At 59.7% G+C, this 13126-nt stretch overlaps 1 protein-coding gene across 1 annotated transcript; it reads right to left on the minus strand.

Moving 5' to 3' along the window:
* Nucleotides 1–1960: 1960 nt before the first annotated feature.
* On the minus strand, nucleotides 1961–11367 carry NDST1 (N-deacetylase and N-sulfotransferase 1). Its single transcript, XM_062002545.1, has 14 exons — nucleotides 10462–11367; nucleotides 9429–9911; nucleotides 9176–9263; nucleotides 8834–8988; nucleotides 7781–7966; nucleotides 7282–7410; nucleotides 6915–7097; nucleotides 6595–6691; nucleotides 6324–6447; nucleotides 5660–5834; nucleotides 5293–5463; nucleotides 4465–4574; nucleotides 3588–3690; nucleotides 1961–3470 (listed from the first exon to the last, which is right to left on the minus strand). Exons 1-14 carry the CDS (start codon nucleotides 10969–10971, stop codon nucleotides 3351–3353), a joined length of 2634 nt encoding a protein of 877 aa, XP_061858529.1. The 5' UTR covers nucleotides 10972–11367; the 3' UTR covers nucleotides 1961–3350.
* Between the last annotated feature and the right edge of the window lie 1759 nt (nucleotides 11368–13126).

The raw sequence follows: 13126 nt of genomic DNA on the forward strand, positions 1-13126 counted from the left end.
GGTTTAAACCAAGTGAGGCTGCGAGCCTGGGAACTCCTGTGCCCCGTTTTGGGAGCGGGCTGTGCTGCGTGTGGCTGAGCAGTGCTCTCTAGTAGCAGAGGGAGCTGCTGGGGGAGTGGGGGGCTGTACACCATGTGCCCTTCCAGGTTGTAATCCCATGAGTGATCCCAGCAGGAACCTGGGAATCTCAGCTTATCCCTCCTCCTGCAGTTCCCATCCTCCCATCCTGTCTGGAGAACCCCAGTGCTGAGCCTCCAGCCCCTTTGCCAAACCCCCCATCCTGCCAAAACCCCCATGGCACCCCCATGGCTGCTGGCACAGCAGCTCAGCCCCCAGCAGGAAATGGGCCTCAGGGAGGTGGGGGGCCCAGCGCCAATGGCAGTGTGGGCAGCTCTGTGGGGTGACAGGGCACCACTCTGTGTGGATGTGGCCCATGTCCTCTGCAGCTGTGCTGGGGACAGGGAGAGGGACCGCAGGCTGTCTGCATTCCCTGGCACATCTGGCAGTGAGTTAGCCCATTGCCCATGGCCAGGGAGCGCTCCAGGCATGTGCTCAGCCAGCCCCCGTCCCTCCCTGCCTGCCCAGCCGGCTGTGGCATGCCCAGCATCACCCAGCCCCACACCAGCAGCAGCCCGGGCACCACTGGGCCCTACATTCCTCCTGCAGCTCATCCCCGAGCAGCCGCAGGGGATACAGGACATGCTGGGGCAGGGACATGGGACATGTCATGCCATAGCTGTAGCATGAACTGAGGTGCAGAGAGCAGCTCCTGAGGCTGCATCAGACGCTGCAGTGGCTCATGGTGGGCAAGAAAGCCAGCTCTCACCATGGCCACCATGGTCCTGCCTGCAGGCTGTGGCTGCCGAGGGCTTGGAGCAGCCCTGGGCTCAGCCCTCCAGGACCCTCAAGAGGATGTCCTGCTCCCCACACCCCCCAGCCCCTCTCTAGGGCTTACAGGGGGGCAGGGGTTGGCTGGGGGTCTCCAGCAAGAGTTGGCAGATAGGGCCACAGCAGAGACAGCCCCGGTAGCCCCTGGCCATGGAGGAGCAGCCCAGGGGCACAGAGAGTTTGAGCCATGAGCCAGTATGCTGCTGAGACTCCTGCTGGGGCTCTGCCAGTCACAGCTACCCAGCCCCAGCCACTCAGCCCCAGCCACCCAGCCCCAAGCCCTTCCCAGCCCAGCACGGATTTTGCTGATTTTGCGCATTTTTGGCAAAGGCAGAAGTTGGGCATGACCAGTGCCACAGCAGGCCTCAGGAGAGGGGGACGGAGACTGCCTCCCCCACAGCTGTCCCGCAGCTGGGCAAGGGCAGCACCCTCCTCATCCTCCCCTTGCGGGGGTTGAGCTCTGCCCTCTTAATGAACCAGCAATTAACTCTGGGCCAAGCTGAGCAGCAGCTGCACCCACCTGGCACAGGATGGGGGTGCTGGGGGCCAGGAGCCGGGGCCAGGAGCCAGCCCCAGGGCCTGGGCACTCAGGAGAGGGAACCCAAGAGGCCTCCTTGTGCATGAGGTGTGGGCAGGCGGGCAGCCCCTGCCTCTCCCCCTGCAGCCCCCTCCCTGCCAGCTCTGCACGTTCCAGTAGACCCTGCTGGGATTCATCAGGCTCCAGCTCCGTATCCTCCAGCCCTTCGCAGGGACTGGAGGCTGCAGCCAGGCAGGCTCTGGCAGGCAGAGGGGCTGGCTCATGGGGCAGGGGGAGTGGGGATGGAAGCAAGCATCTCCCCCCACACCCAGCCCCAGTGCTGACACAGCAGGTGCTGGATGCAGTCCCGGGACCAGGCTGTGGGCGGCTGTGCAGCGCAGCCAGATCCAGGACTAGACAGCTGCTGCCACCTCGTGCATGGACAGCCTGCTCCCACAGCCCCTCCTCCCCAAATCCTCCCCGCCCCACATGAGCCCAAGATCCTTCCAGCGAGGAAACAGGCAACAACCAGCAGCAAGTAAAACCAGAGCCCCCCCTCCCCGATTTATTAGCAGTCGGTTCAACAGGACCTTATACCAGCACCCAGGAGCATCTCCCCCTGCCACCCCACGGAGAGGCAAAGGGATGTGCAGCCCCCACGCAGGCTCTCCTGCAAAACATGGTCATTTTAAGGGGCCTCTCCAGCACCCAGGGCAAAATGCAGTGTGCTCACTCCGGCCTCAGCCCTGCTGCAGAGCAGAGGGCTGCATCCCGGGTACCAGCTCTCTGCGGAGCAGCTCCATGCAAGGGCAAATGTGAGCCTTGCCCCCAGTGACTCAGTGCTGGCTCAGTCTAACTCACCAGCCCCAGCAGCACATTGCAGGGGACACGGTGGCAGAGGCCCCACCAGTACAAAGACACGTCTCAGCTGGGGAACAGCCCCTGCTTCCCCACTGATCTCTGTCCACGTCACGTGCAACAACCACAGACACGTGAAACCCTCGGGCTTTAGGTACAAATTCTGGCACCGAAGAAAAACAATCCCCTGCAAAACGGGAACCAAACCAGCCCTCCCCCCTCCCGCTCCCCCCAGCCCCTCCCCAACATTATTAAAATACTTTCAGCTTTTAATATTCAAGAGGTTTGAAGTTCTCAGCATCCTTCCCACTGCCGATGCCCCGACGGCTGCCCCGGCCCCGGGCACCGCTCGGCTTTACCACAGGAAACACCACGCAGGGATGAGATTGCAGGGTGGGCCCGGGGGGCTGGGAGTGTGCCAGGGCCAGCACACACGCTGGGGCCAGCACGCCGGGCTCTTCTCCTGCTCGGCTGCAGTCCCACCGTGCTGCCCACGGGGTGAGGGCAAGAGGCTGAGGAGCTTGAAAAAAGAACGGAGATGACAAAAGAAATCCTGTCCCAGTCCTTGAAACAAATATCCACCTTGTTTGCAGCTTTACCAAGTAGGTGTTGGGGGGATCCAACCAGATCTCCTGTCTCCTGCCACGGGCTGATGGCAGGAGTGAGTCTGGGTCCCTCCATGCTTTGGGTCTCCACCAGCTCTGTTCCTCTGCTTCAGCTCAACAAAGTCGCCTCCAATGTGCCCAGAGCAGCACCTCGTCCCCAGACCAGGAGCTGACTGCAGCTCTGCCACTGCCCTCAGGCCCAGGGGCGCTGGAGCCCATTTTGAGCAGAGAAAGGGGGAATTTGTGCCGCTTCCCCAAGTCAGAGCGGGGCGGGACCTCACCCACAGGCCCAGCAAATAAAAAGGAAAAGTAAAACAGACAAGAGTGTGGGGCAGGTGGAGAGGCGGCTGCTCCAGCACAGCCCCCGTCCCGTCCCGGGGCCCCACGAGGCGGCGGGCGCCCGGTATTGCTGCGGAGGGCTGCCGGGCCCAGGGGGGAGGCCCCGCTGGGGTATTGCTGGGTGGGCACTGCCGGGTGGGCAGCTACCTGGTGCTCTGCAGCTCCTCCCGCAGCCAGGTGGGCAGCGTCTGCCCCATTTTGTACAGCAGCTTGGAGAGCTCGATGTTGTGGTCCCTGTAATAGTCCCGCAGGAAGGCGCGTGACTGCAACGGGAGCATAGAGAGGAAGGAGGGTCAGGGGGACCACCCCGAGCCCAGTGCCCCAGCACAGCTCCCCCCAGCCCCGCCTGGGACCATCCTGGGCAGCTTCTGCATACTCACATCTGAATCCATCTCTGGGTACTTCCTCCCTTTGCTCTTTCCCAAGCATTTCGTTTTCCCTCCATCCAGAAGCTGACACCAGAATCCTTTCTTTGGATCGAACCTGCGAAGCCAGAGCTCTGCCTCAGCCCTCTCACCCCACTGTGCCCTCCATGGGCGAGCAGGCTGCCCAACAAGCCCCAGTGCTGCCCAGGGGTCCCTCTCCAACCCACCTAACACCTCATTATCCACCCCCTGCGACAAGAGGTTCCCCATGCAGCTGCACACACTGACAAGGTTCTTCCAGCACCACATTGCCCTGCTAAGGGAGCACAGGGGCCTACGTGGGTTTAATTACTATTCTGTGGATGCCCTCAAGAGCCCCGTGGCATCTGGGTGGAGACTCAGCAGCCACCTATACAAGCAAGTTCTGCACATAGGTAAATCACTTTTATAGGAGCTCTGGGAGCTCCTGTTCCCAGAGTGGGCCTTAATGTCTGTAAGGCTCAGACATTAGGTGACAGCACAGAAAGGTGACACACACAGAAGTGCCACATAGCCAGCAGCAAGAGCTGCTCTCTGCAGTGTGTGCACAAGGAGCTAAGCTTCTGGGGTTCAACACTGCCATGGGCAACACAAATGCACCCCTGAACTCAGCTCTAGGAGCCTAGAGCTGCTCCTGAACTGCCTGGAGTGACACCACTGCAGTGCCTGGATAAGCACAGCAAAGCCACGTGCTTGTTCAATGTTATTTCTGATTGCAGCTACCCCAGCGTAGGTCGCAGCAACATGGAGTTGATCCAAACTGCCTCTGCAGTGCACCCCAGAGCTGGGGGCTGCCCAAGATGGTGCTGGGTGTCCCCAGGGGCAGCCAGGAGAAGCGTAGAGGAGGACTCACGCCAGGGTCTTGTGATAATCGACAAAGTTGGTCAGGCCGAGGAATTTCTGGACCGTCTCCATCACTTTGGCGGGTTCCGTTCGGAGCAGCTTGCCATCCAGGACCAGGATCTGCAAGGAGCAAGGCAGGGCAGTGAGGTGCCACTGGCTCCCAGCCCCGCTCTCCTGGGGCACAGCAATCCCTTGCCTGCACTTTTTGCTGTCTCAGAGCTCAGTTTGCCATCAGCCCATGCAGAGTCCCCTCTGAACGCTGCCATGCCCCAGTGCTGGAAAGAGAAATGCAAATCCTGGCAAGGCCAGGATCCACCCAGGACAGCATCAGAGCTTCGGCTCAGGACTGCCCAGCCCACTCACTGCCAGCCAGGATTGCACTGCACCAGACAACTAACAGACTCTATAAGGTGAAACGATGGTGGAAAAATCATTCTGAAGCCACAGGCAGCTCTGCATGCTGTGCTTGTCCTGCCTTGATGCTGTGGTGACAGCACAGAGCGCAGTCCCAAGGGGGGCTGCGGCCCCAAGTGTCCCTGTAGAGCCACCACAGCCCTCCACGGCCCCCTTCCACCCCTGCTTTGCTAGAGGACAAGCACAAGGATCTACCTGCCCAGGGCATCTTTGTGCATAGTCCATCACCAACCTCACTCTCCAAGGGCTTTCTTCTTGCACCACATCTGCTCCTTCCCCAGGTGCTTCTACGCTTCCCCTCATGTTTTAGGGGGGTTTAGGAAAAGCAGCTCCCACGGGAGCACTCTGGCAGCTGACCCAAGCCCTCCACCTGCCGCAGCCCTGTGTGGGGTGTTGCCCAGGCCGTGGGGTGCCCCGTGCCTACCTGGTTGGCATGGTAGCTGTTGAGCCAGCGCTCGATGTGGGTGGCATACCAGCCTGGCACCAGGCAGCGGCTCTGCAGGGCCCGCAGCTTGGCAGCAGCCTCAGGTCCAGCCGTGATCACCTCGTGGAAGGTGTATTTCAGGGCAACCGGGTCGTCGTGAGCTCGCTGGTGCTGTGGGGGCACAAGCAAGGCAGGTTTGTTCCCGAGGCAGCCCAAATCCTGGGCTGCTCAGGAGGCATTGCAGCTCCCAGGCCACCATGTCACGTCCTCACGGGTCTTGTTCAGCCAAAAAGCACAGTGTTCATGGCCATGCCACCTCCCCCACGGGACTGCCAAGCTGGGGGAGAGGCAGAGGCAGGCAGCTCACCTGGTACCAGGAGTAGGCTCGATCTGCAGGGTTGATGAGGATGGTGATGACTTTGGCCTTGGAGAGCAGGGCCCCCGCTCGCCTGGGAGCCACTTCTGAGTCAAAGTAGTTGGCACTTTTCTCAAAGTAGAAGTCGGAGGTGGTGTTGGAGGGGATGGGGAAGAACTCCATGTACCTGGGGGAGGCATAGCGTCAGGCAGGCAGATGGGCATCACAAGATGTTCCCAGCACTCCCCCTCACAGGTGACACCTCAGACACTTTGTACCAAGCACTAACCCTGCAGATTTCCCCCAGGCCTGACATGCTGCCTGACGCTCCACAATCCCCTCCAGCCATGCTGGAGATCACCAGATTCCCCAGGCAGACCCTGAAACCAGCAGGTAGCAGACGCACATAAGTGCAACTTCTGCCAAAGGGCAATTCTGAGTCCTGGCAAGTGGCTTTGCCTCACAAACAACTCAGAGATAAACTGTGGTGGTGTGATGGCCTCAAGGCACAGGGCAGAGCCTGTGCAGGACTCATCCCACCTTGCAGCACCTGGGCGGCTCTCTGACAAGCGCCTGGCGGCTGGTGAGGCTGATGTGAAACCCCATGGCATTGCTGCTCCTGCTCCCAAAGGAACCAGTGCTCCCAGCTCAGCACCCCCGTGGCAGAGACACCTACCAGTCGATGCCCTTGTGGTAGTTGTGTCCGTTGAAGAACTGTATCTCCTCAAAGGTCTCCGAGCTAGGGTAGTTGCTGCTCAGGTCTGGGTGCATCCCCAAGAATAGATAAAGGGCAGTTGTTCCTTCAGACAGACAGAAAGCAAGAGCTGATTTGGGCCAAACATCCCTCTCCTCTCTGCTTCAGGGCAGGAGGGCTCAGAGAGGCCTTTTGGGGGTGCTGGGGGGACCCGGCAAGCCTCCTGGCATGCTCACAGCACTGAGGGAAGCACCTGTTTTTTGAGGCCCGATGATGAGAAGCTTTGGGAATCGGTCACAAGTCTTTTCTTTGGACCAAATGTCTTTGTGCCGTTTGTCTTCACAGGGATCCTGAAAGGCAGGGGAGGAGGATTAGAGACGGGTAGCCTGGACAGGACCATGTACCACTGCTCAGCCCCCTCCAGCCTGAGCAGGCACACAGGAAGCTCATGCTGCAGGGCAAAGACTGGGGTTATTTCCAGCTCTATGGGGCAAACTCCTTGCTGGCACCAGTCGTGGGACCACAAAGAGGTGAAATACTCCCTATTCCCGCCATTCCAGGCATAGCTGGTACCTGCCACAGTGGGTCCTTCTCCTCGGAGAAGATCTGGAAGTATTTCTGTGCCAGCTGCACGGGTGGCAACGTCTGGAGCTTCAAGTTGGTCCAGGAGTTCAGGAAGCGGACCAGGTGCTTGAAGGTGTACAAGCCCAGGCGGTCGTTGCCATAGTTGGACAGATGGGTCATGAAAATGCTGATCTGGAGCGGAGAGGACAGAGTAGGGGTTAGCAGAGCCTCAGCCAGCAGCCATCCCGTGGCAGAGGCTCTCACCCTGGCTGAGGACAGCAGGGACACGTCCCGCCGCAGCGCTGGGGGCCAGCTCTGTGGGGGATGCCTGCCCATCTGTCCCCGGGCAGTCAGACGGTGAGACAGTGGCACTCACAGGGTTGAGGAGCACGGTCAGGAACAGTTCACCCCCATTGATGATTTTGTCCAGCTCACTGGAGCCCCCGGGGTACTCGTTGTAGAAGATGGTGTGTGTGAAGAGGCCGCAGGTTTGCCGGGGGAGTACCTGGGGCAGGAGAAAGACATGGATGGGCCAGGGCAACAAAATGGCCCCACAGCCTCCTCCAGGCATTCAAGGATGGGTCTTCTTCTCCTCTCAAACAAAAAAGGGGTCTCCAACCCCTCAAAAGTCAGGACCAGCTCCACTGTCACTCTCCACCCTCAACTTGAATCCTGCTGTCCACAAGGGATGGAGGTGGACAGATGGAGAAGCCAAAAATTGTCCTCACAGGAGCTTCCCCCGTGCAGTCTGAGCAGAGGGCACAGCCCTCTCAGATTGAAGCAGGCGAGCTGCCCAGAAACCACCCACTGAGGTTCTGGGGTTTGGTGGGTAGGCAACAGGAGAGAAGCACCAGAGACAGAGCCTGGCCACCTACCATGATGCCGTTGTGGATGAAGCCCCGGCGGTAGCGAGCGGGTTTCAGGTGTGGGTACTCCTCTGTGCTCGTCACTTTGATGGACCAAACCTGTTTCCAAGCTTCATAGAGCTGCACATGGACGGGGTACACACCTGAGTGGTGGGGGGCCACAGCATACCCCATGTCAGTGGGGATGCCATGCTCCTGCACAGGAGAGAGAGGGAGTATGTGATGTGGAGACTCTAAAACTGCAAGGTCCCAACTCAATCTCTCCCCGAGGGACTTGCCCAACTGCAAAGTGTCTATTCATGCCTTTTGAGAACAGTCAGGGCAGGGCTGTGCCGGCACATCCTCTCCTAATCGGGGCTGTCTACAGGAAAGGGAGCCCAGGAGCAGATGTGCTGGGTGGACACTTGCTCCTCTGTGTCACATGGATCATCCCCATCCCTGCCATTCCTGCCCTCACCAACAAAACAACAGCAGCAAAGTTCTTTCATGGAGAATGAGGAGATACATCTGTGCAGGGCTGGAAATCGGTTCTTACCATCAGATATAAAACAGCCTGGAAATTATGCACTGGGCAACTGCCCATCTCAGCAGGGATAGTCCTGTCTCTGTCTAATTAAGCAACTCTAATTATCAGACAATGAATCCATGTTAGCCTGAGGATCCCTCTCACACCATAGCACACAAATATTATTGCTGGGTCTGGGTTTACTGGTTTGGATTCAAAACAGCTGTGAGCAAACCAGTCGATGACAGCATGATCTGGTCTCAATGCTGGCTTCACCCAGAGCAAGCAAAGGATGATCCAAGAGGACGGACAACCCCTTACCAAGCTGAAGGTCACAGCCTGCCTTTATAACCAGGTGTGTCCCTGACAGCTCCGCCTGCAGAGGGAGTTTGCATCAGCTGGAGCCTCCTGGCACAGGGCCACGGCTCTGGTGATGTGACTTAACCTCACCAGGTGCCTTTGCTCTAGGAATCACTGACCATCCCGGGTCTCCCAGGAAGCCTCTTCTCCCCACCTCCACCCACCATGAGCAGCCCCACCAGCGGCATCTTACTCACGACAGCGAATTTCTTGTTTAAGGTCATCTGCTCAGCTAGAACCGACTGGTTGTGGAAGAGGTGAGGCTGCATGTGGCTCCACATGTGGGGGAACCACCAGAACTCCCTCACGTAGGAGAGCAGCAGGTCGTCACCTTCATCCTCGGCATCAGTACCTGTGGGCACAGGGCTCACTGTCACCGCCGGGCAGGCTGAGCGCGTGTGAGCAGCAGGGGATGAGGGAGGGAGTGGCCCTCTCGGTGAGGGGGTGATGGGAGCAACAGAGTGGGATGCTTGAGGACCCTCCTGCAGCCCCAACATGAGCTGTATGGCACCAACAGAGTGGGCCCTTGCCCTCCTCACCCGTGTGGAAGAATTTCCCTGAGTATCCCAGGTTGAAGGTGAAGTTCGGGATGTGGGTGCGCAGCTCGTTCTGCGTGTCAAACAGCGCCTGCGAGAGGGGAAAAAGCAACATGTCCTCAGCCACGCCAGGGAGAGCCTGTGTCCCCCAGAGCTTTGCAGAGGGACTCCCACGGGATGCTCATCCCTGGCGTATCCCAGAGAGCCTGGCCCCACACACTCCCTGCCCACCCCAGCCAGGACACCACAGGCGCACCTTGACATCCTCCACCTTCATGCGCGTGCCCTCCTTGCCCACGAAGATGTCATCAATGTCCACCAGGATGTAGCGGTCGAGGGGCAGGGAGAGCCTCTTGCCCGTCAGGAAAGAGACGGAGTCCACAAAGACCAGCTTGTGCAGCCAGAAGTTGAGGTTGTTGCCAAAAAGCACCCTCTGGATGCCATCGTGGAGGCCCAGGTCCTGCATCACGGTGGTGTGCAGCGCCGCGTCCACGCTCATGTGCGGGATGGACTCGGCCGACCTGGTCTTGGCCAGGAGGACCGGCTCGTAGGTGGAGTGGTTGGACTGGAAGACGGTCCAGTCCTCCCCGGGGAGCACTCCCTTCTCCACCTCGCTGGGACGCGTGATATAGAGCAGAGGCGACTTGGGGTTGATGCTGCAGTCCTTCAGTGCCAGGTTGGAGTGGAGGAAGAGGGGGAAGCCCTTCAGCTGGGCACTCAGCAGGCTGTTCTCGTTGGCCTGCATGGGGGAGATGGGGGTTAGAGGAGAAGGGATGCTGGGGACGACTGCCAAGACTGGCTGTGCTCATCGGAGGCACTGACGGTCGTGGCAAGGGGGAGGCAGCTCAGCACCTCTAGATCCTGTGTCTCCCTCCTTTCTCTCCTGAGCATGGGCTCATTCCCCTTGCACGATCATGTCTGACATACCAAGCCCCCCAGAGCTGCAAGCCCCATGCAGGAGAAGGACAGGAGGCTGTCAAACAAAATACCTGCTCGTGCTTTTGGCCAACTTCAGCAAGAGTCACTATTGGTAAGTGGATGCTAAAAGCAACCAGATTCATCCCAGAGGTGTGTTTTTATGCCCAAAACATTCAAGGGCTGCACAGGACTTCCACAGGAAGAGGACTAAGACCCTCTGCCAGAGGCCCAGGCTCCATGCCAGGCTGTGGGCCGGCTCCACACCAGATCAGGCTGCTTGCAGAAAGCCAGGAGGGGAAAAAGTCCTGGCAGGGCAGTGGGATGCCAGAGCCTCTGGCTCACCCCTGGCCTGGCCCCGTGCAACCCCTCACCTTGAAGAAGCCAATGATGCCCACGCCGTACTCCACACAGTACTTGTCCAGCAGCTCCCGGTTCCAGGCGTCCAGGTTGACGTACTTGAGGATGTTCTCGTAGATGATGAGCGCAAAGCGTCCCCGGTCCTTGTCGGTCAGCGTGGGCATGTCGCCCTTCCCTGGGGCAATCTCTGTCCTGTATTTGAAGCGACTCGACTCCAAAATGGCCACAATCTCCTGGCCTAGCTGTGAGTAGAGGCTTTCCACAAAGACCAGCACCAAGGGGTCTGTGCGCGAGGAGTCGGCGATCTTGAGGGTCTTCAGCGGCAGCAAGCGGGAAGGGGCAACCTTGGGCTCGTCACAGTCTGGCCCCACCATGTCCCCAGAGGGCTCCAAGCCCCTTTTCCACCCATATAAATAATATGCAGAGACAAAAACACTGAGCAGGCAGAAGGCGAAGAGCAGGAGCAGCACCACCTGCGGGGAGAGCTGCCGGATACCCCGTCGGGCCCTGGCCACCACAGTCATCCTTGCATCCGCGGGGCGAGGTGGGGCCCCTCTGCCCTGCCCGCCCCTCCCCTCACGAGCCTCGGGGAGGGGAAGAAGCAATCGACCGACAACAAAAAAATAGGCAAAACGAAATCGAACGCTACTAATAAATTAAAGCACCGTCAGGCCGCCCGTGCAGGCTCTCTCCCCTCCAGCAGTCCGGCATCCCTCGCTGCCCGCTTCATGTCACCATGGCAGACGCAGCCGGGGTCCCCTCGCCGAGCCGAAATCTGCGGGGTGGTGGCAGCAGCGGTGGCGGCAGCCCCGTGGCCTCAGCGGGGCAAGGAGGTGGCGGGCGGCCCTGGCCCCGGCACGGCCGGCGGCAGGCGCGCGGGCATGGCGGCTCCCGGGGCGCCCGGCCCCGGCCCCACACGGCGACCTGCGGGAGAGAGCGGGGGTGAACAGGGACGCACCGGGGCCGTACCCACTCCACTGCTTCTCTTCCTGCCGGTGCGGCGGCCCTGGCAGGTCCCTGAGCGGGCTGGCCGACGTGCCAGGGCTTGCCATGAGCGCCTGCGGGTGCCGGGGCTGGGCTGGGACTGCAGCACACAGGCGTGCCCTGGGAGCAGGCGCAGGTAGCGGGGGGTGTTTGCAGGCGGGGGTGTGAGGCCTGAGCCCTCACCACACAGAGCGGCTGCCAGGGAGGGATGTGGGCAGCCGGCCAGCCCAGCAGCACAAGGCCAAGCTGGGAGCTGCCAGCCAAGGTCAGCGAGATGGGCACGCAGCAGCACCCACATGGAGCCAGAGAGACCTTGGGAATATTTCTCCTGTCTCTGTGAATAGCCTATCTGAAAAAAGAATGAAAGAAAGAAGGAAAGAAGGAGAGAAAGAGGGAAGGGAGGAAGAGAGGGAGAAAGAGAGAGCGAGAGAAAAAGAGAGAAAGAAAGAGAGGGAGAAAGAGAGAAAGGAAGGAAGGAAGGAAGGAAGGAAGGAAGGAAGGAAGGAAGGAAGGAAGGAAGGAAGGAAGGAAGGAAGGAAGGAAGGAAGGAAGGAAGGCAGTACTTGCTGGGAGATGAAGCCACTCAAGCAGGGGCACCAATGTGGTCAGTGTGTTTAAGGAGAAAATAGTTGGCACAATGCCGACAGCACCGTCCCCAAAGTCACCAGCAGCACTGGGAACAAGGGCAGGAGTCCCCTCGCAGCTCCTCCCTGGGGTGAGCTCCCTGCAGCCCTCCGGCCCGTAGCCCAGTGCTCGCCCCACAGACACCAGCCAGGCACCTAATGGGATTAAGGGTGGCTGGCTGAACAGTACCCTGGATTACAGGCAGGGGCTTGGCAGGGTAATCCTGTCATCCCTGCCCGGCCCAGCAGCGAGCCCCGTGGCAGGCCTCGCTCCTCAACCCTGCAGCACAGCACTGCTTCTGCCGGGCTCCTGGCCACTGCCCCAGAACCCCTGCTGCTGGCTGTGCCGGGCACAGCATTGGGCTGTACTCATTGCTTGTTTATCTCTGTGCCCATGGATGAGCTCCGGGCAGGAACAAGAGACCATGCACCTTGGTTCCTTGGCCCTCCAAGTGCATTCTGCCCCAACTCCCTCCCTCCTCCCCTCCCACAGTGCTGGACTTCCAAGATCCTCAAGAGAACCCCAGGTCTAAAACAAGCACTCAGGGATGCTGATTTTCAGGATGTGCCCACGCAGAGGGATGTTCCCCTGCCTGGGCACCATCCCTAGGGACTCAGAGAGCTGGGACTGCATTATCAAGCATCCTGACTCTGCCATCCTGCTCCCCCCCTATTTCTTTGATCTTCCAGAAGTGGTGGGTACTGGCAGCCTCACTGCCATGGTGATGGGCAGACAAGTGACAGCCAGAGGGCTTGATGTCAAGTGCAGGAGTTGGCAGCTGATGGGCAGGACCACAGGCAGGACCATGTCCATCCTCACACTACCCTCCATGAGACAGAGCAGAGGGAAGGGAGCTCTGCACATACATCACCTGCTGTTTCCATGGGGGCTGTCTTCTTCTAAGAGCTTTTAATTATGCTACTTAATGACCAGGCCTTGGAGACAGCATCTCCAGGCAGACGCATGCTGACTCCTCCTGGGAAGGGAGGCTGCCACGTCAAGGCACAAAGGCAATGCCTGCCTGGGCAGTGGGCCAGCACCAGACCCCCAGAGCAGCCAGGTGTGAGCCAG

This window comes from Colius striatus, chromosome 9 (assembly GCF_028858725.1).
Source record: "Colius striatus isolate bColStr4 chromosome 9, bColStr4.1.hap1, whole genome shotgun sequence".
Taxonomy (NCBI): Eukaryota; Metazoa; Chordata; class Aves; order Coliiformes; family Coliidae; genus Colius; species Colius striatus.